Genomic DNA, 23485 nt, shown 5'->3' with positions numbered 1-23485 from the left:
ATTTTTTCGTCGTGAAGAGTCGCATGATAACGTGCATCATCACTACAACACTGCCTTTATGGTTCTTGCTTTTGTTCACACAGCGCTCGTTCCCGTAATTTTCCAGAATCAGTGCGCATTGTGAAAGGGGCTTTACTAAAGCAACAGTTATGTAGCTTACTGCATTCAGTGTTTGAAAAAGAAAAAACATTAATGATCATTCTGAAATATCCTGTTGAGTATCAGCAGGCTAGGCTCTCTCTATGGCTCTGGGCTCTGCTAAAGCATACATGACCGTAGTTAACTGTGGTTGGCCTGGCTGTGTGTCACTCAGAAAACAACAGGCCAATCAGAAGAGAGGCTCATGAATATTAATTAGATGGGCCAAAATCGACCTGTTTTTGACAGAGCTCCTAAAAAAGGAGCTGTAAAAATATATTGAGATGGATTTTGGCACTTATACCACAAATATATATTCTTAAGGACATCAACAACTAAAATAAACCTCCAGAAATGTGTACAATATGGGACCTTTAATACCCAAGGTTCCCTTTAAGAGTATTTGGTCCTTTTGGCACATGTGCACTTGTATATTCTGTGTCCGTCAGGGATTGTGAGTAGGCTTGCCTCAAATTGCTTGTTAATATGCAGCCATAGATTAAGATGAATGTGGATCGATTCTTCTCCCACAGATCTCGAGCAGCACCACTCTGGAGGGCAAAGGGCAGCTGAAGTTCACAGCAGGCAAATGGAGCCCACATCACAACAGCACACAGCTGGCCACGGCCAATGACACGGCCATCCGAGGCTGGGACCTGCGGAGCATGAGGTAAGATGTGAGGAGCATCAGTCAAATACAGTGTGCATGGTTACTTTACTGTTTCGCTGTACAGACTTTGAGTTGTTTCAAGCGCCTAAACACCAGACCAGATTTTTCATCTGTAGCTTGTGTTAGAGCTTTCAATTCCTTCAGGCTGTTATGGCTAATTGATCAGGTTTTCCTTCATCTCAGGCTCATAAACTATTGTACCATACTGTGTTGTGATTGTGTTTCTGTTAACAAGAGCTGCACCAGTGTGTACCAGTTCTCTTTGTTGCTGACAAATGAAGCTTACTGTACTTTGGAAAATGGGGTTAAAAAACTAGCATCATCCAGAACACCATTGCAATGACATCCTGTAGCTTTTAGATCTCTCTTCAATTGCCCATAGAGTTTGCACCATACAAGACTCATAAAATTCAAACTTCAAATCTCTTTAACAATTTTCTGTGTAAGTTCAGAGATGGAAGGAGAATATGGCAGTATATGTGGCAGTACCATTGTACTGTGACACATTATTACCATATTTATATACAGTATGTCACAAAAGTGAGTACACCCCTCACATCTTCTCAAGGACAATACTATAGAAATGACCCTTTAGAGTATAGATCAGTATAGATTTATTGTCTCCTGAAAATTACTCAATATACAGCCATTATTGTCAAAAAAGCTGGCAACAAATGGCTCCAACATGGTTCCAGTAATTCATGCTCTTGGACATGGTTGTCTTCAGCAAACTGTTTGCGGGCTTTCTTTTGAGCCAGCTTCACGTGAGGCTTCCTTCTGGGACGACGCCTATGCAAACCAACTTGTTGCAGTGCGCGGCGTATGGTCTGAGCACTGACAGGCTGACCTTCTACTTCTGCAGCCTTAAAAGCAATGCTGGCAGCACTCATGCATCTGTTTTTTGAAGCCCTGACGCACAAAACAAATGCTCAGCTTCGTTGATGGACCCTTGCAAGGCCTGTTCTGAATGGAACCCATCTTGGAAAACCTCTGTATGACCCTGACCACTGTAGAGTAACTTGGTTTCAGGGTCTTACTGAACCTTACAATAATGGCTGTATGTTGAGTATTTGTCTGGGGACAATAAATCTATACTGCTATACAAGCTGCACACTGACTACTCTAAAATATATCCAAGTTTCATGTCTATAGTATTGTCCCTTGAGAAGATATACTAAAATGGTTGCTGAAATGTAAGAGGTGTACTCACTTTTGTGAGACACTGTATATTGTATGGCATGTACACTACAGTTCAAAAATGTTGGGTCCGATTATTTTTTTAACAGAAATTAATACTTTTATTCATCAAGGACACATTAAATTGATCAAAAGTGACAGCAAAGACTTTATAATGTTACAAAAGATTTCTATTTCAAATAAGTTCTGTTCTTTTGAACTTTCTATCAAAGATTCCTCATTATCTTGTTTTTTTTTTTTTTTTTGACAAAATATCCATCAGCACAACTTTTCAACACTTATAATATTCCTAAATGTTTTTTGAGCAGCAAATCAACATATTAGTATAATTTCTAAAGGATTATGTGGCACTGAAGACTAGAGTAATGAGGCTGAAAATTGTGCTTTGATCACAGCAATAAATTACATTTTAAAATATATTACAATAAACAGTTATTTTGAATAATAATAATATTTCACAGTATTACTGTTTTACAGTATTTTTGATCAATTAAATGCAGTCTTAATGAGCAGAAGAGACTTTTTGAACAGTAGTGCATATAGTGTTTTGTGGTAATTCATAAGGAAAGTTACTAGAAATTCATTTAAAGTCCAAAATTGCATTATGATGTTGGTATTTCCATGGCAAGTTTTGGTACTCTTTATTTCACTTTACTGGTACTCTATATTATTTATAAATAATATGTGACCCTGGACCACAAAATCAGTCATAAGGGTACATTTTTTGAAATTGAGATTTCAATTGATTTATTGGTTTATGTATTTGGAAGAGATACAACTATTTAAAATCTGGAATTTGAGGGTGCAAAAAAATCTAAATATTTTAATCGCCTTTAAAGTTGTCCAAAAGAAGTTCTTAGCAATGCATATTACTAATCAAAAATTAAGTTGTGATTACATTTATGTTAGGAAATGTACAAAATATTTTCATGGAACATGATTTTTACTTAATATTAATGATTTTTGGCATAATAGAAAAATCGATCATTTTGACCCATGCAATGTCTATTGCTAATGTCTTTTTGTCTATTGCTACAAATTTACCCATGCTCCTTAAGACTGGTTTTGTGGTCCAGGGTCACATATGGTTGATTGAATGTTTTAAATGTCAGACTGAAGATGTTTCTCAACACTAATAATGCAGTGTCAAACATTACATCTTAAAGAAATGTATCAGAATAGTCTCAGTTTGACACAGTGATCCGTTCCTCACCGGTTGTGAAGTTCAGACTGTCGTTATCCAGTGTGTATATGTGTGAGCAGGGAAGCTTTGTGAGAAATGAATGTTCATGTGAGCGCTGCTGGAGGAATAATAATCACAGCGCTATTGATCCCTGGGTAACAGTCAGACCTGATGAGATGAGATGAGAGAAATGAAGACCAGGAGATGATGATGTTTGAGATGCACAGAATAGCGTTTGTGTCGAGGTACAGAACGCTTGAGAGGTGAATCCTTGCTGTAGTTATAATCACATTATCATTGCATTATAATGGTATAATGTTAAAACAGAAAGCTATGTATTTCCACATAAACATGGTGATGACTCTACACTGTTATATTCTAAAAAGTTCTTTCAAAAAGTGCTGTTTCTGTTACCGTACATGATGATGAATGTCATAACAAGAGAGATCTGTCATATTTCCATCCGTAATGCAGTTTATTTCAAACTATGTATTAAACCTACAAAGTTGAGCTAACTTTAATATGATCATTGTATAACTCTGATGGAGGATCCTCTGCTAGAAAGAGCATTCTGTGATAGATTGAGGTCGTATGATAACTGTTGAGTGAAAACATGCCCTGCGGTTTGATTGCGCTGATTTCAGGAGACGTCAGCACATTCATTTACAGCTCAGTGAGGAAGGTGTTAAACGGAAACTGCTTCATCAAAAGTTTCAGCTTAAATGCTTTTTTTTCTCTCTCTATCCAAGAATAATGTCAAATATGCCCAAACGTACATTCATTTACTTTGCTCTTGATAGTGATGAACATTTTTTGTCATCTGTATCTATCCCAGATGAAGGTTTTCGAGCGTCATGAGAAACTATATGCATGCATGTGATTTATTTATTTACCTTTACTTAACTTGATTTCAACTTAACCTTACTGCCGCTCAAAAGTTTGGGATCAGTCAGATTTTTAATGTTTTGTTTTAAAGAATTCTTATGTGCTCATCAAGGCTGCATTTACTTGATCATTAAAATTAAAATAAATGAATTTAGTGAAATATTATTACTGTAAAATAATTGTGTTCTATATTAATACGTTTTAAAATATAATTTATTCCTGTCATGCAAAGCTGAATTTTTATCAGCCATTATTTCAGTTTTCAGTGCCTGGTTTTTCAAAAATCATTAAAATATGTTGATTTATTATTAATGATCAATGTTGGAAACAGTTGTGCTGCCTCATATATCTTTTTTTGGAACCTGTAATTCTTTTTTTGGTATTCTTTATAAATGAAAAGATAAACAGAACAGCATTTATTCAAAATATACATTTTTAAAACAATATAAGTCTTTGCAATCACTTTTTATCAATTTAACACATCCTTGGTGAATAAAAGTTTTAATTTCTTTTTAAAAAAAGAAAAACATTTTGGTAGTTTATATTGTTACAAAAGATTTCCAATTTAAACAAACACTGTTCTTTTCAGCTTTTAATTTGTTAAAGAATCCTGAGGAAAAAAGCACAGGTTCCATCAAAATATTAAGCAGCACAACTGTTTTTCAACTGGTAATAAATCAGCTTTTTAGAATGATTTCTGAAGGATCATGTGACACTGAAGACTGGAAGAATGATGCTGAAAATTCAGTAAAATAAATTACATTTTAAATATATTCACATGGATAACAGTTATTTTAAATTGAAATAATATTTCACAATATTACAGTTTTTTCTGTATTTTGGATCACATAAATGCAGCCTTGATGAGCATCTTTAAAAACCATTACAAATCTCACTGATCCCAAATTTTTGAGCAGCAGTGCATATTCCAGCTTGTCAGTCAAACTACATGTATTATTTCTAACAATAATTCAGCAAAAACTTATAAATAATTATGTTTTGAATATATGATGCCAATAATATGATTAATAAAAGAAAAGAAAAAAAAGTTTAAATATGCAATACACAAATTTAAATCTACCCATTTACATGCTGCCGTAGTTAAACATATAATGTTATGAATATGCCATGCCAAAAATTAAATAAGACATGCAATACAACATTTTTTAATACAAATTTCTAATAAAATGCAATACGAAATACAGTTTGACAATATACATTGCCACTGAAAAGTTTTGCATCAGTAAGATTTTTTTTAATGGTTTTTAAAGATGCTCATCAAGGCTGCATTTATTTGATTAAAATATTGAAAAATAAAACTGTAATATTGAGAAATATTATTTCAAAAAAAAATTTTAATACAAATTTCTAATAAAATGCAATACGAAATACAGTTTGACTGACAAGCTGTAATATACATTGCCGCTCAAAAGTTTTGGATCAGTAAGATTTTTAATGTTTTTTAAAGATGCTCATCAAGGCTGCATTTATTTGATCAGAAATACAGAAAAAAACTGTAATACTGTGAAATATTTTTTCAATTTAAAATAACTGTTTTAAAACAGTATTGGTTTATTTATGTGCTTGTAACAAATAAAAATATATGTTATGAATATCATGCCAGTATAAATAATTGATTATTCATTTATTAAAATACATATATAAATCATAATAAAATCATATATATTATATATTTTGTAAAAAAAAAATTATTATTATTTTTTTGATCCTCTTCAGACTTTTTTTCCCCTGAAAGACTAATATCATCACATCTTTACTGCAAAAAAAGGCACTAATTAAAAATACAGCTGTATCTGCTTTTTCGACGTGAGTCGCACACGTCAGTGTTTTAACACTGGATGTCTTCTCAATGTGTCAGACTACATACATCCAGAGACTGTCTCCTGACCTTTTAACTTTCCTGCTGTCTATCTAATAACCCGTAGCCTTTAGAAAGTGCCATTTCCTGCAGAGCATTTAAGAGCTGTTTGAAATCCACATGCTTTTAAACTGTCTTCCTTGTAGACGGAGGCAGACATCAGGCCTCTAGCCCTTCCATTCAGCCTGTCTCGCTCTGCCGTCATGTGCCTGGTTGTTGCCATGGAAACAGAGGTCCGGCTCCATGAGCGCTGGGGAACCGCAGCCCGATCCGCTCAGCCACGTCCATTTATCAGCCGGCCTTGCCTCGCTGCAGTGCGGAACAGCGGCTCATAATGACTTCTGCGGCCAGGAAAGGGACGTCGGGCAGGGGATGCAGATTGGCCCGCGCCGTGTCCGCAGGCTTACGGATCAACACAAACTAATCTCTGTCCGATTTTGTGTGGTGTGTGCTCACCCAGGCTTTGCCTGATCGGATCCCAATTTCACATTTACAAGCATGAAGGACTCAGGAGCAGCGCCGCTAACCTCATTTCTTGCTCCATTTCCTTGGCTGGGTCGGCGCTGGCTGTGGCTCGGGACACCTCCCCTGCTCCTTAACTGGGAGAGAGAGAAAGTTCGCAACCCGTCCGTCTGCTAGAGGTCTCCTCTGTTATGTCTGCTTGGTTTGAGAAGGCCAACTAGAGGGCATGCAACAATATCAGTATAAAGTCTAGTCCGTTTGTCAAGAGCAACCTGTAAAACTGCGGTTTGATTTGTTTTTACTTGATGTTAAGGGGCAGTTAGTGTTTGAGGGATAGTTCAGCCTAAAATAAATCACTATATATATATATATATATTAGTGGTGGGCCGTTATCGGCGTTAACGTGCTGCGTTAACGTGAGACTCATATCGCGCGATAAAAAAAATATCGCCGTTAATCTATTCTCAAAGTTGGGCTGGGAGCTGGGTCTAAACTACGCAAGATATGATGACTTTCACTTTGATATTTTAGCGCGGATGACGTATATCTAGTTGAATTGCAATGTAGGGGGCGAGAACGAGTCTTCAACTTCTGTGAAATGACCACATCAAATGAGACGCGCAGACATGGATGCAGTTATGAAGCCGCTTCAGGGCAGGTGCGTGCGTTGCTAGACCCTTTTTACTGGGGCACGTGCCCCAGTGAAAATCTGCTGTGCCCCAGTAAAATCTCAAGTTTGAGTTATAATTTACTTTGATAATCCCGAAATAAAGACATTATACTATATGCAACAACTGAATTGACGCTTCTAAAAGCAACGCAGTTTATTGGAAGATGCACGCAGATAGGCTATCCGCGCGCCTGTATATTTTACTGGAACGCGCACGTCGTACAGCCTTTTGCGCAGAAGTACTTGGTTACACAAGTTTGTATAGTTAATTGTGTTTTAAATGCAATTGTCAAGCAGTTTGTAATGCATTTTGGAAACAGGAGATGAGCGCCTGGTCTAATGCGCCACCTGGCTTGAGAAACCCGTTCTCAAAGACTTACTTTTAGTCATTATTTGGGTAGCACACATATTCTGAATGCTTTCAGAAGAATTCAAATTAGCCATTTTAATCTAGATTAATCTAGATTAATTTCAAGATTTAATCTAGATTAATCTAGATTAAAAAAATTAATCTATGCCCACCACTAATATATATATATATATATATATATATATATATATATATATATATATATATATATATATATATATATCATTTACTGGACTCAAAAGAAGATATTTTGAAGAATGTGTGACCAAACAGCTGGTCCCCATTGACGTCCATACTCTGAAAGCAACCACCAACTATTAGACTTTTCACTTCTGTTTGACTTCCGTAGTATGGAAAAAATAATACAGAAGACAGTAGGGACCAGCCAGTGTTTGACTTTCATAGTATGGAAAGTAATAATATGGAAGTCAATAGGCACCAAAGTTTGGAAAATAAATAATACTATGGGAGTCAGTGGGGACCAGCAACTTACAAAGTATGAAAAAAAGCCAAACTTAATAGAGATCAGAAATTGTGATGATCATGAATTTTGACTTCCATAGCATGGAAATATAATAGGGAAGACAATGGGGGCCATAGTCTGGAAAATAATAATATGCAAAGTAATAATACGAAAGTGGGGACCAGCAACTGTTTGACTTCAGTAGTATAGAAAAATACAGCAGAAGTCAATGGTGACCAACTGTTTGACTTTCAAAGTATAGAAAATAATACTATGGGAAGTCAGTGGGGACCAGCAACAGTTTGATTTATAGACGTTTTTCCTGAACACGGAAGTAAGTCCGACTCTTAACTGAAAGAATGCTTTGCATTTCCGGTCTGCATTGTTTCTAGTCAAATTAGGGTATATTCCGAGCTAATAAACTAATGTTAAACCTATTAAAATGTTTTTAAAAAGCACATGGCTCCATAGCGCCATCACTTGGCAATGTCGCAATGACCGTCATTTGTCAGTGCCTCACTTTAATGAGTGTGTAGATGAAACGAAGCAGTGGACGTTAGCTACATTAAAAACAGATGGACGCTATTTGAATGGGTTCCAATGGAAACCGGAACAGAAAAGCATTCAATCTGACGTTAGAATTCGTAATGGCGGCGCTCATCGTTTACTCAGGAAAAAGGTCTATACAGTTTGAAAAAAAAAAAAAAAAAACTACGAAACATAATAGAGATCAGCAACTGTTTGACTTCCATAGTATGGAAAGAAATAATACGGATGTCAATGGGGACCAAAGTTTGGAAAATAATACCATGGAATTCAATAAGGACCAGCAACTAATTGATTTGCACAGTATGAAAAAATAAATAAATAAATAAATAAATACTATAGAACTTAACAGAGATCAGCAACTGTTTAAAAAAATAATAATTTAAAAAAGTGGTCATAACTGCTATGTATGAACATTAAATACCCACAAGACTATGAATTTACAGCATAACTATTTCTTGTTTCTTGTTGTGGAAAATTCACCTAGTAAGAGTGGGGCTAGGGTTAGGATTATAGAGGTTTTGCGGTTCTTTAAATACTTTAAATGTAATTATGGTGACACTTTAGATTAGGGAACACATATTCACTATTAAGTACTAATAAACTGCCAGTGTGCTAGTAATATGCATGCTAATTAATAATCCATAATAGCAGCTAGTTAATAGTGAATATGTGTTCCCTGAAGTGTTACCGTAATTACAATGGACCAACAAGTATGTGCATAATAAGTATATTGTATTAAATGGATAGGTACATAGTACATGCCACCTAATAAAGTGTGACTGAAAATCAGTTTTTACTTGAATTACATTTAATTTCTTAATGGCATGCTTTTAAAAGGAATCTGTTTTAAATACTTAGAAGTCAGTGGATGAAAAACTAAACCACTGTCATCTTTCTAGAAACGAAACTCCTGAGGACATTTGAGTGCACAAAACAGCCTTGTATCTAAACACTGTCACAGTATTCTGAGAAAGTTTTCTCCTTGTAGACCTAAAGACTAAAATGTTGTTCGTGAGTCTCTCATTTGGAGTCTGAGTTAAGTCTTCATTGAGTTCATTGAGTCCATTTTTCGATTAGCTTCTAAACACGATTTCTGATATAAACCTGTGCACCTCAACTCTAGGAAACTTATTTAACAGTCTGATAATCTGAGCCTGTGTTTTCAACTTTTGATGATGGAATTAAGGCTACAACAACTAATCAAAAGCACTACTACAAATTGATAATGATGGTCAGCAATAGCAATGGCGTTATCAATTAATTTGGGTCTGTGTACTGTTAGAGAACCTTCATCAGTAATGAAAATAAAATTAATTTCAATGAAGGTCATAGTGTTATGTGTTGTGTCTTTGACGGCACAGAATATTTAGGCTCTGTGTTGCTCAATGAGGTTAGACTTGTATACTATTATCTGCAAATGTGATAAATTCGTAATCTCATCAGTGGCATTGCCATTACTGCTTGGCTAAATTTCTTCTACTATTACTCTGCTGTTTCTATCCTATAAAAGTGTAGAAAATGAAAAGCTGTATATTTATGCTTTTTTTGAATTCAGCTTTTGTTTCACTGCTGAAAATGAGACATTTTATGCTTTACAATTTATGGAAGGAGATTGAAAAAAGGAAATATATTTTAAAATTAAAAACGAAACAGTCGTCAGCGTAATCAATTGCCAAAACAACTGTCATATTGATTGATCACCTAAATAGTTGTTAGCAGTGTTGGGGAAAGTTACTTTTAAAAGTAATGCATTACAATATTGAGTTACTTAGTTACTTTTTATGGAAAGTAATGCGTTACGTTACTTTTGCGTTACTTTTTAAATCTGGGCAGGGCTTGCTTGTTTGTTTTTAATATGTGACCCTGGACCACAAAACCAGTCATAAGGTTAAATTTTACAAAACTGAGATTTATACATCATATGAAAGCTCAATAAATAAGCTTTCTATTGATGCATGGTTTGTTAGGATAGGACAATATTTGACCGAGATACATCTATTTGAAAATCTGGAATCTGAGGGTGCAAAAAAATCAAAATACTGAGAAAATCACCTTTAAAGTTGTCCAAATTAAGCTCTTAACAATGCATTTTACAAATCAAAAATTACATTTTGATATATTTACAGTAGGAATTTTACAAAAAAAATCTTCATGGAACATGATCTTTACTTAATTTCCTAATGATTTTTGGCATAAAAGAAAAATCAAAAATTTTGACCCATGCAATGTATTTTTGTCTATTGCTACAAATATACCCCAGCGACTTAAGACTGGTTTTGTGCTCCAGGGTCACATATAAAAAGTTTTATTTTTGGCAAATGTAAAAGCCTTTTCACACCAAAATCTATTGCAAGAAATAATTGTCTGATTATCTGATTGGCCGAAAAGTAGTTAGTTGCAGCCCTAGTTGAAATATTAACGATCTCTGCTATTGATTTAATATTCCCACTCAATAAAACAAGACTCTCAATGTTAACATGGCTCTCCAGCGGCTGCGTTAGACTCGACTTGAATGGAGACTTAATTGAAGCTCCACACACTCTCACATGTCAAATATTTCACTACCTGTTTTAATGAGATTTTTAATTAGCATGTTAATTGTCTAATGAGAGTGTGGCAAGATAGCCGGCTAATGGGAGTAGAAAAATCCAGACGTGATGGTGTAGTAATACGTCTGGACTGTGTTTAGTCCATACAGATGAGCCTGAGGTCCTCTAAAGCACACACACACAGAGCACCTTTACAAGCAAATCCAGCCTGCAGCCTAGGAAGTCATCACCTTGCGAGAGGACGCCAGCAGCCAGTGCTTTATGGCTTGTCACACTTTTATACGATGCTTGATGGAGGTTTGACCTTCAGACCCAGACGCTCAGGCTGTTTTTGATTCATGAAATGCTCTATCCTTATCTCTCGCTTTCCCACTCAGTCTGTTCTACTTGTTCTATTCTGTGCTGCTCTCTCCATCACTCAGTCTCAGTTGTTGGTTTGCATTCTCATTTGCGTTGGTCTGAGTGTGTGATGTTTTTGTTGTTCACAGTCAGATCTACTGCATTGAAAACGCTCATGGGCAGCTGGTGCGGGATTTGGACTTCAACCCCAACAAGCAGTATTACCTGGCCAGCTGTGGCGACGACTGTAAAGTCAAGTTCTGGGACGTGCGGAACATCAACGAGCCCGTCAAGTGCCTGGAGGAGCACTCTCACTGGTTAGACACAGACATACACTCAAACACACACAAACACTGGCACAAGAAGCCTAACAATGTACACTTACACTACTGCTCAAATACTGTGAGTTGGAATAATTAAGTAATGTTTTTGACAGATGCATCTACTGCTCTCTAAGGCTGCATTTTTTAAATAAAAATATAAATTTAATAAAACGTAAAAAATATTGTGATATATTATTACACTTTAAAATAGCAGTGTTCAATGTGAATATTTTTTTAAAATGTAATTTATTCCTGTGATCAAAGCTGAATTTTCAGCATCATTACTCCAGTCTAATTTCACATGATCCTTCCGAAATCATTTTAATATACTGATTTGCTGCTTAGTTGTTATCAGTTATTATTGGCTTTCATTCATTAAAATAATAAAATGTTAATATTTGTTTAAAAATGTTTAGAGAATAGTTGTGATTTACTAATTATGAGAATCAAGTCTAAATGTTTAGAAAATGAAGTCGAGGTTTTCAAGAATAAAGTCGAAAAGTTTAGAGATTAAAGTCGAAATTACAAGAATAAAGTCGAAATGTCTTGAGAATAAAATCAAAATTTCAAGAATAAAATCAAAATTTTTCAAGAATAAAGTTACAATTATGAGAATAAAGTCTAAATGTTTAAAAAATAAAATAATATTTTTGAGGATACAGTTGAAATTTCGAGAATAAAATCGAAATGTTTCCAGAATAAATTCGAAATTATGAGAATACAATTATAGAATTAAGTTGCTAGAATTAAGAATTAAGTTATTAAATTACAAGAATTAAGTTGAAATGTGTTGAGAATAAAGTCTAAATGTTTTGAGCATAAAATCGAAATGTTTCGAGAATAAATTTGAAATCACGAGAATAAAGTCGAAAAATTATTAAAATTAAAGTTAAATTACGATAAATTGCGAGAATAAGATCAAAATTACAAGAATAAAGTCCAAATGTTTCGAGAATAAGATCTAAATTTCAAGAATAAAATTGAATTTTTTGAAAATAAAGTTTAAATTATAAAAATAAAGTATAAATGTCTTGAGAATAAAATTGAAATTTCAAGAAAAAAAATCAAAATTTTTCAAGAATAAAGTTTAAATTATGAGAATAAAGTCTAAATGTTTAAAAAATAAAAAATATTTTCGAGGATACAGTTGAAATTTCAAGAATAATCAAAATGTTTCCAGAATAAATTTGAAATGTTTAGAGAATAAAGTCAAAGTTTCGAGAATAAAGTCTAAATGTTTTGAAAATGAAGTTGAAGTTTCGAGAATAAAGTCAAAAGGTTTAGAGAATAAAGACAAAAATACAAAAAGTCTAAATGTTTCGAGAATGAAGTTGAAATGTTTTGAGAAAAGTCTGAATGTTTTGACGAAGTCTAAATGTTTAGAGAATAAAGTTAAAATTACAAGAATAAAGACAAAATATTTCGAGAATAAATTCAAAATAATGAGAATAAAGTCGAAATATTTCGAGAATAAAGTCAAAATTTCGAGAATCAAGTCTAAAGGTTTTCGAGAATAAAATGGAAATTACAAGAATAAAGTCAAAATGTTTTGAGAATAAAGTCAACATTTCAAGAATAAAATCTAAATATTTTGAAAATAAAGTTGAAATTATGAGAATAAAGTATAAATGTTTTGAATAAAATGGAAATTACAAGAATAAAGTCAAAATGTTTTGAGAATAAAGTCAACATTTCAAGAATAAAATCTAAATATTTTGAAAATAAAGTTGAAATTATGAGAATAAAGTATAAATGTTTTGAATAAAATCGAAATTACAAGAATAAAGTCAATTTTCAAAACATTTCAAGTCAAAATTTCAAGAATAAAATAGAATTTTTTTTAGAATAAAGTTGAAATTACGAAAATAAAGTAAAAATGTTTTGAGAATAAAATCGAATTTACAAGAATAAAGTAAATTTTCAAAACATTTTAAGTCAAAATTTCAAGAATAAAATAGAATTTTTTTTAGAATAAAGTTGAAATTATGAAAATAAAGTAAAAATGTTTTGAGAATAAAATCGAATTTACAAGAATAAAGTCAAAATGTTTTGAGAATAAAGTCAACATTTCAAGAATAAAATCTAAATATTTCGAAAATAAAGTTGAAATTATGAGAATAAAGTATAAATGCTTTGAATAAAATCGAAATTACAAGAATAAAGTCAATTTTCAAAACATTTCAAGTCAAAATTTCAAGAATAAAATAGAATTTTTTTTAGAATAAAGTTGAAATTACGAAAATAAAGTAAAAATGTTTTGAGAATAAAATCGAATTTACAAGAATAAAGTCAATTTTCAAAACATTTTAAGTCAAAATTTCAAGAATAAAATAGAATTTTTTTTGAATAAAGTTTAAATTATAAAAATAAAGTATAAATGTTTTGAGAATAAAATCGAAATTACAAGAATAAAGTCAATTTTCAAAACATTTTAAGTCAAAATTTCAAGAATAAAATAGAATTTTTTTAGAATAAAGTTGAAATTACGAAAGTAAAGTAAAAATGTTTTGAGAATAAAATCGAATTTACAAGAATAAAGTCAAAATGTTTTGAGAATAAAGTCAACATTTCAAGAATAAAATCAAAATATTTCGAAAATAAAGTTGAAATTATGAGAATAAAGTATAAATGTTTTGAATAAAATCGAAATTACAAGAATAAAGTCAATTTTCAAAACATTTCAAGTCAAAATTTCAAGAATAAAATAGAATTTTTTTGAGAATTAAATTGAAATTACGAAAATAAAGTAAAAATGTTTTGAGAATAAAATCGAATTTACAAGAATAAAGTCAATTTTCAAAACATTTTAAGTCAAAATTTCAAGAATAAAATAGAAATCTTTTGAGAATTAAGTTGAAATTACGAAAATAAAGTAAAAATGTTTTGAGAATAAATCAAAATTACAAGAATTGAGTTGAAAATTTAATTGTGGCAATTAAAGTTATAATAGTTTGAGAGCACCTGCAGAAGTTCCCGACTTTAATCTCGTAATCTTAGATTTTTTTTTTAACATGGCCCTAAAACACCATTGTAGAATAAATAAATAAATAAATAAATACAGCTAAATAATGTATTTCGTATTACACACCAAACAGAATCAAATCTGTCAAATAACGAGACTACCTGTATGTTGTTTTCTGTTCATTATACCAGTGGTAGATGGCATGCCTGTGTGTGAGATCTCTGTTAATTAGCCGTTAATCTCTCTAATACGACTTACCTTTCCAGACACATTTATAATTGTATTTCAGTCACATCAAAGATAATCGTTTTTCCGTGAGGTTTAAAGCTTGTGTTCGCATGATCTCTCACATCCTCCTTGAAACCAGCGGCATTCAAAGCCAGCCTTCCTGTGCTATTTTATCTGCGCGTGTCAGGTTTCAACATGGTTATCTTAAATGTAAAAGACAGTATTTTAATTAGTGTGTGTATATCTGTGCTCTTACATCTTGCTGATGCTATAGTTGTGTGTTGTTGTGCTTCAGGGTGTGTTAGCGTAGCTCGATTTAGCTCACTGCAGATCTGTTTCAGTGGAGAAAGGGGAGAGTGTGTGCGTGTGATTGTGAGAGAGTATCTCCTCGTAGGTGTGAGTCACTGGATATAATTGCCTCAGAATCGCGCGTATCGCTTTCTGTGCGCACATGCACACGCGCGCACCAATCAAGGCATGATAGCATGTCAGCCACAGGATGCTATCTCTTAAAGATAGAGGCGCCGGATCAATCAGAGCCGTTTTGATCCTATTTAGATAGGAAAGAGCCACAACAACAGCGTCCCGTACATGTTTCTCATTTCTTGTGTTTGCAGCGACAGAGGTTCGGCTGAGCCTCGGGCTGGGAGGTATTAGGGAATATTTTGGGATAGGAGACAGATTAGTTAGTGAGAAGTCTTGACTGAGCCAGATTTTACTGCTGACAGCTGAGTTATCCTCCCACAATCCCTGGCTATGAGGGCTCGGATACTTTTCTGAGCCGTGCCCGAGGCTTATAGAGATGGAGGAAGAGAAAGGAGAAATAAGTCTGTGTGTCGTTGGTGATGTGGAAGAGCGAGGGCAGGAATGCGGGCGAGTTTGACGCTGTGCTTTGTGTTTCAGGGTGTGGAGTGTGAGGTACAATCACTCTCACGACCAGCTGCTGCTCACCGGCAGCAGCGACAGCAGGGTCATCCTGTCCAACATGGTGTCCATCTCCTCGGAGCCGTTCGGACACCTGGTGGACGACGACGACCTCAGTGACAACGAGGAGAACCAGCAGGAAGACAAGTACACAGCCCTTTCTGTCTTTCTTTTACCTCCAACCTGAGCTTTTTTTGTGTCCTCGGAATTTCTATATAAACAAATTGACATGTTCTTTTCAGTTGAGTTTAGTACAATTCACTTCTTCTCAGTTCATTGATAATTCAGTTTACTTCTATTCATTTCAGTAGGCTGTTTTTCAGACTAGTTTGATTTGGTTAAATTCCATTAAATACTGTTCTTCTTTAATTGAGTTCAGTTCAGTTCAGTCCTGTTCATCAGAATCCAATTCAGTAGAATTTATTTCAGATTGGTTCTGTTTAGTCTAGCTCAGTATTTTTTAAGTCAGGTTTGAGTTAAATTGCACACAATGCATGTTCTTTTCAAATGAGTTCAGTACAATTCTATTTATTTCAACCCAGTTCAGTAAATTTAGTTCATGTCTGTTCAGTTCAATCTAGCTCAGTATTTTTTAAGTCAAGTTTGAGTTAAATTGCACTCAATGCATGTTCTTTTCAAATGAGTTCAGTACAATTCTATTTATTTCAACCCAGTTCAGTAAATTTAGTTCATGTCTGTTCAGTTCAATCTAGTTCAGTATTTTTTAAGTCAAGTTTGAGTTAAATTGCGCACAATGCATGTGTTCTTTTCAAATTAGTTCAGTGCAATTCTATTTATTTCAACCCAGTTCAGTAAATTTAGTTCATGTCTGTTCAGTTCAATCTAGTTCAGTATTTTTAAGTCAAGTTTGAGTTAAATTGCACACAATGCATGTGTTCTTTTCAAATGAGTTCAGTACAATTCTATTTATTTCAACCCAGTTCAGTAAATTTAGTTCATGTCTGTTCAGTTCAATCTAGTTCAGTATTTTTAAGTCAGGTTTGAGTTAAATTGCACACAATGCATGTGTTCTTTTCAAATGAGTTCAGTACAATTCTATTTATTTCAACCCAGTTCAGTAAATTTAGTTCATGTCTGTTCAGTTCAATCTAGTTCAGTATTTTTAAGTCAAGTTTGAGTTAAATTGCACACAATGCATGTGTTCTTTTCAAATGAGTTCAGTACAATTCTATTTATTTCAACCCAGTTCAGTAAATTTAGTTCATGTCTGTTCAGTTCAATCTAGTTCAGTATTTTTAAGTCAGGTTTGAGTTAAATTGCACACAATGCATGTGTTCTTTTCAAATGAGTTCAGTACAATTCTATTTATTTCAACCCAGTTCAGTAAATTTAGTTCATGTCTGTTCAGTTCAATCTAGCTCAGTATTTTTTAAGTCAAGTTTGAGTTAAATTGCACTCAATGCATGTTCTTTTCAAATGAGTTCAGTACAATTCTATTTATTTCAACCCAGTTCAGTAAATTTAGTTCATGTCTGTTCAGTTCAATCTAGCTCAGTATTTTTTAAGTCAAGTTTGAGTTAAATTGCACTCAATGCATGTTCTTTTCAAATTAGTTCAGTGCAATTCTATTTATTTCAACCCAGTTCAGTAAATTTAGTTCATGTCTGTTCAGTTCAATCTAGTTCAGTATTTTTTAAGTCAAGTTTGAGTTAAATTGCACTCAATGCATGTTCTTTTCAAATGAGTTCAGTACAATTCTATTTATTTCAACCCAGTTCAGTAAATTTAGTTCATGTCTGTTCAGTTCAATCTAGCTCAGTATTTAAGTCAAGTTTGAGTTAAATTGCACAGAATGCATGTGTTCTTTTCAAATTAGTTCAGTGCAATTCTATTTATTTCAACCCAGTTCAGTAAATTTAGCTCATGTCTGTTCAGTTCAATCTAGTTCAGTATTTTTCAGTCTAGTTTGATTCAGTTAAATTCCAAAAAATACATTCGTTCTTTTCAAATGAGTTCAGCATAATTCACTTCATCTCAGTTCATTGATAATTCAGTTTAGTTCTATTCGTTTCAGTCTATTTCAATATATAGTTTAGTTCAGGTCAGTTCAGTTTAATACTACCTAGTTTTTCAGTCTAGTTTGGTTCAGGTAAATTGCATTAAATACTTGTGTTCTTTTCAATGTTCTTTTCTGTTCATCAGAATCCAGTTCAGTAGAATTTATTTCAGGTTGGTTCTGTTCAATCTAGCTGGATGTTTTTCAGTCCAGTTTGATTCAGTTAAATTCCACAAAATACATTCGTTCTTTTCGAATGAGTTCAGTACAGTTCTATTCATTTCCAGTTCAGTAGAATTTTCATCGCATCTGTTCAGTTGAATCTAGTTTAGTATTTTTTAAGCCAAGTTAGATTGTGTTGATGCATGTGTTCTTTTCAATTGAGTTTAGTACAATTCTATGTATTTCAGTCCAGGTAAGCAGAATTGAGTTCATGTCTGTTCAGTTCAATCTAGCTCTGTATTTTTCAGTCAAGTTTGATTGAGTGAGTTAAATTGCACACAGTGCATGTGTTCCTTTCAATTAAGTTTAGTACAATTCTGTTTATTTCAGTTCAGTTCAGTATAATTTATTTCAGGTCAGTTCAGTTCAATCTAGCTCAGTATTTTTCGGTCCTGTCTGATTCAGTTAAATTCTAGAAAATAAATTCATTCTTTTCATATGAGTTCAGTACAATTCTATTCATTTCCAGTTCAGTAGAATTTAGATCACGTCACTTCAGTTTAATCTAGTTCAGTATTTTTTAAGTCAAGTTTGATGGAGTTAAAGTCCCAGAATGCTTGAGTTCTTTTCAAATGAGTTCAGTACAATTCTAATTATTTCAACCCAGTTCAGTAGAATTTAGTTCATGTCTGTTCTGTTCAATCTAGCTTAATATTTTTCAGTCTAGTTTGATTCAGCTAAACTCCACAAAATACATTCGTTCTTTTCAAATTAATTCAGTACAATTCTGTTAATTTCCAGTTCAGTAGAATTGTCAGAATTTCAGATCATGTCAGTTTGGTTGAATCTGGCTCAGTATTTTTTAAGTCAAGTTTGATTGAGTTATATTGACCACAGTGCATGTGTTCTTTTCAATTAATTTTAGTACAATTCTATTTCAGTCCAGTTCAGTAGAATTTATTTCAGGTCAGTTCAGTTTAATCTAGTTCAGTATTTTTTAAATTCCAGTCTGATTCAGTTAAATTCCACAAAATACTTTAATTCATTTCAAATGAGTTCAGTACAATTCTGTTTATTTCATCCCAGCTCAGTATTTTTCAGTTCATTTTTATTCAGTTAAACTCTGGGAAATACATTTGTTCTGTTCAATTGAGGTCAGTACAATTCTATACATTTCTATTTATTTTAGTCCAGTTTAGTACAATAAGTTGAGCTCAGTTCAATTCAGTCTAGCCCAGTATTTTCAGTCCAGTTTGATGCAGTTAAATGAGTACAGCTCAATTTAATTCTACCCACTTCTACCCACTACATATATATATAGTTTATTTCAAATCAATTTAGTACAATTAGGAATCTCGTTTAGTACTTCTCAGTCCAGTTTGAATCAGTTAAATTCCACAAAATATAGTCTTTATTTCAATTTTGTTCAACTAATTGTTCAATTTAATCCAGTTTAGGATACTTTTGTTTGCATATGTTTTAATTAAGTTTAGTACAATTCTATTAATTTAAGGCCAGTTTACTAGAATTAGGTCAGGTTAGTTTACTTCTTTAGTTTTTTCAGCCCAGTTTGATTAAGTAAAATTCCACAAAATGCATTTGTTGTTTTTTAATGATTTCAGTATAATTCTATTCATTTCACTCTAGTTTAGCATAGTATATATCAGGTCAGTTAAGTCTAGCTCAGTATTTTTTTTATTTTTTTTTATTCCAGTTTGATTCAGTTAAATTTCACAAAATACATGTTATTTTCAATTTAGTTCACCACAATTCTATTCATTTTCTATTCAATTCTATTCAGTCAATATAATTTATTTCAGACTAGTTAAGTTCATTCCAGTTATTTAATTGCATTTAGTACAATTCAATGCAATTTCAATTTTAGTATTTAATGCTATTCAGTACGTCAATGCAGTTGAGTTTGGTTTGATTCAGTTACACTGAACCATATATAACCAGTATGACTTACTCTGCCCATGTATGTTGTGTAAAGGGGGAAAGAGCCCCTGCAGGACAGCATCATTGCCACATATGAGGAGCACGAGGATAGCGTGTATGCGGTGGAGTGGTCTGCTGCAGACCCCTGGCTGTTCGCTTCCCTCAGCTATGACGGCCGGCTGGTGATTAATAGAGTCCCTCGAGCCCTCAAATACCGCATCCTACTGTAGAGCAGGTGAGCAACCGAATGGTGGAAAACGGGGACATGTATTGATGATATTCCACAATGGGTCTGTGTAAGAAATAACAGCAGTCGCTCTTTTTTCCCAGGATAAACTCACATTTCCAGCTTCTGCAGATGTGGACGAGTGAAATCCTGGTTTGACTTTATATGGGACTCTTTAAGTAAACTCTATGGCGTCAGACGTCTGCAGCAGCTGTGCTGTTACCCTTTACTGTGCTTGTGTGGTTATTTCCTAACACCTGACGATTTATTGAGCTCATCAACACCCACATTAGTGAATATGAACGCAGATATCTGTGTTCTTGTGTTTTTTGCGTGTTCTGTTTGGTGCTGTGGGAAATCAGAAGCCTGAAGATTAATTATGATTATGTGTCTTATCATGTACGCTGTAACAAAAGCAATGCTCTGTGGAGCTGTCAGAGAAAGCCTAATTACCCCTGTATGTTTCCCATAAAACAGCTTTAATTAAAGAGCAAGATTTGATGTCCTTCTCTCCTTATCTGGCTCTCCTCTCCTCCGCCTGTAATTGCGAGGCGAGCGTTCGTTAAAGCACCTCCAGTGACAGTCTCTTTTAATTGCAGCTTGACTCTCCACATCTCAGGCTGCCAAGGGACGGCCGCGGTCCGATCCGTCAATACCAGGGCCGGCGGAATGAGTCTCTGAATGCATAATGTCAGCGCTCGTTGTCTCGAGTGGCACGGCGGATTCTTTACGTACACGGTCTGTTGTCAGTGATGCAGGGAGGTTAAATCCATTTGGAGTTTAGGGATTTTAACCCTCCATGGTCTGTCACAAGCCCTGCTGCCCCTGCTCTTTAATGTGGATGTGCCGGATGTGAGTGTGCATGGAGTCATCTCCAGAATGCATCTCCATGTATGGTTGTATTCACTTATGGAAAGTTCCTATTTAAAGTTCAGAAAATTTAATAGAGCTCAGTCTGATTTTGGGAGTACAAATACTATTCATTTTCTCTATTCAGAACGATTAACATCTAAATCTCTAAACACAGACCCACCATGAGCTCTGAGATCATTCAGTGACAGTTTTGAATTTCTGAACTGCATCATTTCCAGTAGACTTCACTACCCATAATCCCAAAGAGAGATCCACCAATCAGAGAAGGTGCTGTTATTGTGGAAACAGAATTGAGAAAAGAGCTCAACAGCGACTGCTGTGAAATTTAGCAGATGGTCAAGTTGGTCTTTATCCACATTTAAAAACTGATCAGTAAGATTTTTAATGCTTTTTAAAAGACACTTTTCTGCTCATCAAGGCTGTGTATATTTGATTAAAAATACAGAAAAAAATTAATGTTGTGAAATGTTAATGCAATTTAAAATAGTGATTTTTCAATGTTAATATACTTTAAAATGTAATTTATTCTCGTGATGCAAAGCTGAATTTTCAGCATCATTCCTCCAGTCTTCAGTGTCACATGATCCTTCAGAAATCATTCTAATACGCTGATTTATTATCAGTGTTGGAAACCGTTGTGCTGCTTAATATTGTTTTAGAACCTGTGAAACTTTTTTCAGGATTCTTTGATCAATAAAACATTAAAAACAACAGCATATATTTAAAATAGGAAACAATATTGTAACAATACATACCTCTTTCAAAGTTTGGGGTCAGTAAATTTTTTCTTTCTTTCCCTTTTTGAAAGAAGTTAATACTTTTATTCAGCAAGGATGTGTTAAATTGATAAAAAGTGATAGTAAAGTAACGTTTTATTTATCAAAGAATCCTGAATAAATTATCACAGGTTCCAAAACAATATTAAGCAGCACAAATAAATGGAACTTTGATGAGCATAAGAGTCTTTTTTAAAAAAACATTAAAAACGCTACTGATCCCAAACTTTTGAGCGGCATATATATATATATATATATATATATATATATATATGCCTTTATTTACCAAAATATGCTTTTTACATTAAATTGTAGTCCATACAACCCCAGTGGATGAATCAGTGTATTCTGAAGACAAAACAATAGGTCTGTGTAAGGAAAAATACTAATATTTTAAACTTTTAAAACTATAAACCAGCCAACTTCCTCAAAAGAGTGGGAAAAATACTTTGGAAAAAGTATGCAGTCGCTATTTTGTCAGAGCAAAACTGTAGCACAGTCTGGATCCAGTGCAGTACAGTAATGCAGCAGACTGATCAGGTCACCGCTTAATGTCATTTTCTCACAGCAGGACAGTGACTGTCATTTATGAGTGTATTATAGTTCTGTGATATAATGATTTGATTGCTGTCTCTATCTGGTCGCATCTCTCTCATGTGTTTTCAGTGGTGCATATTTGTATCTGTCGTATTTAAATACTGTTAAATCTATTGAATACATTCAATATTAAAACCACAGGGTCACTGTTGTGCGGTTCCCAGAGGGCCCAGCCAAAATTGGATTCAGCTGCTCGCAAATGAATTAAATGAAATTAGATTTCATTTAATAATTTATTTCTGTCTCTTGTGTGAGAGAGCGGCCCTTGGGGAGCCCAGGTGATGATTACCTTCACAAGAGCTCTGATTAGCATTCAGAAATAAACCCCAGCAAATGAAAGGAACGAGCAAACAGAGGGAGCGATCGGAGGAATGCGGAAGGGCTGGCTGGGAATGAGTAATCAGAGGCTATTGGGATGGCCTTGGGAATATTTCTGAACTCAGTGTTTCTCTATTTGTGCAATCCTCATGGGAAAGATTATTTCATATGACTCTCGCTGCGTGGCTGCTTCTCTCAGTTTACGTCTCTTTTTCAGATTATTTGCATTTCAAAAGCATAATGTTTTTGAATCCATTGCACTAGTTGACTAGTGTCCTGCTGTGTTTGGATAATGGCTCTGCCTGAGAATGACATATTGGCATTTTCCTGATAACGGTTATTCCAAGTTTCACAACTACGCAAATGTTCAAAGGTTTGGGGGCCGGTAAGTCTCTTCTGCTCAGCAAAGCTGTATTTATTTGATTAAAATTACAGTTCAAACAGTAATATTGTGAAATATTACTACAGTTACAATGGCTTTTCTATGTGAGTATATGTTAAAATTGTAATTGCTGTGATCAAAGCTGAATTTTCAGCATCATTACTCCAGTCTTCAGTGTCACATGATCCTTCAGAAACTATTCTAATATGCTGATTTGCTGCTTAAGAAACATTTCTGATTATTATCAATGTTGAAAACAGTTGTGCTGCGCAATATTTTTGTGGAAACCGTGATACACATTCAGATTCTTTCCAGATTTCTAGAAAATGTTATGCTTGAATTTAATTTATTTTTGACCATCAGAATGAGATGGAGAATGGAAGCCAGTTTCCACCACTGAATAAA

The 23485-nt window shown here is 33.9% G+C and overlaps 1 protein-coding gene across 1 annotated transcript in view; it reads left to right on the top strand.

Moving 5' to 3' along the window:
• The window catches only part of eipr1 (EARP complex and GARP complex interacting protein 1), a 56221-nt gene extending 35586 nt beyond the window's left edge, over positions 1-20635 (top strand). Inside the window, exons 6-10 of the mRNA XM_073827569.1 lie at positions 672-808; positions 11504-11671; positions 15771-15938; positions 19964-20143; positions 20239-20635. Of these exons, the coding sequence (XP_073683670.1) occupies positions 672-808; positions 11504-11671; positions 15771-15938; positions 19964-20138 (648 nt within the window). The 3' untranslated portion in view covers positions 20139-20143; positions 20239-20635. The remainder of the gene's footprint in view (positions 1-671; positions 809-11503; positions 11672-15770; positions 15939-19963; positions 20144-20238) is intronic.
• Positions 20636-23485: the final 2850 nt, after the last annotated feature.

This window comes from Garra rufa, chromosome 21, assembly GCF_049309525.1.
Source record: "Garra rufa chromosome 21, GarRuf1.0, whole genome shotgun sequence".
Lineage (NCBI taxonomy): Eukaryota > Metazoa > Chordata > Actinopteri > Cypriniformes > Cyprinidae > Garra > Garra rufa.
This window is presented reverse-complemented; position numbering and strand designations above follow the sequence as displayed.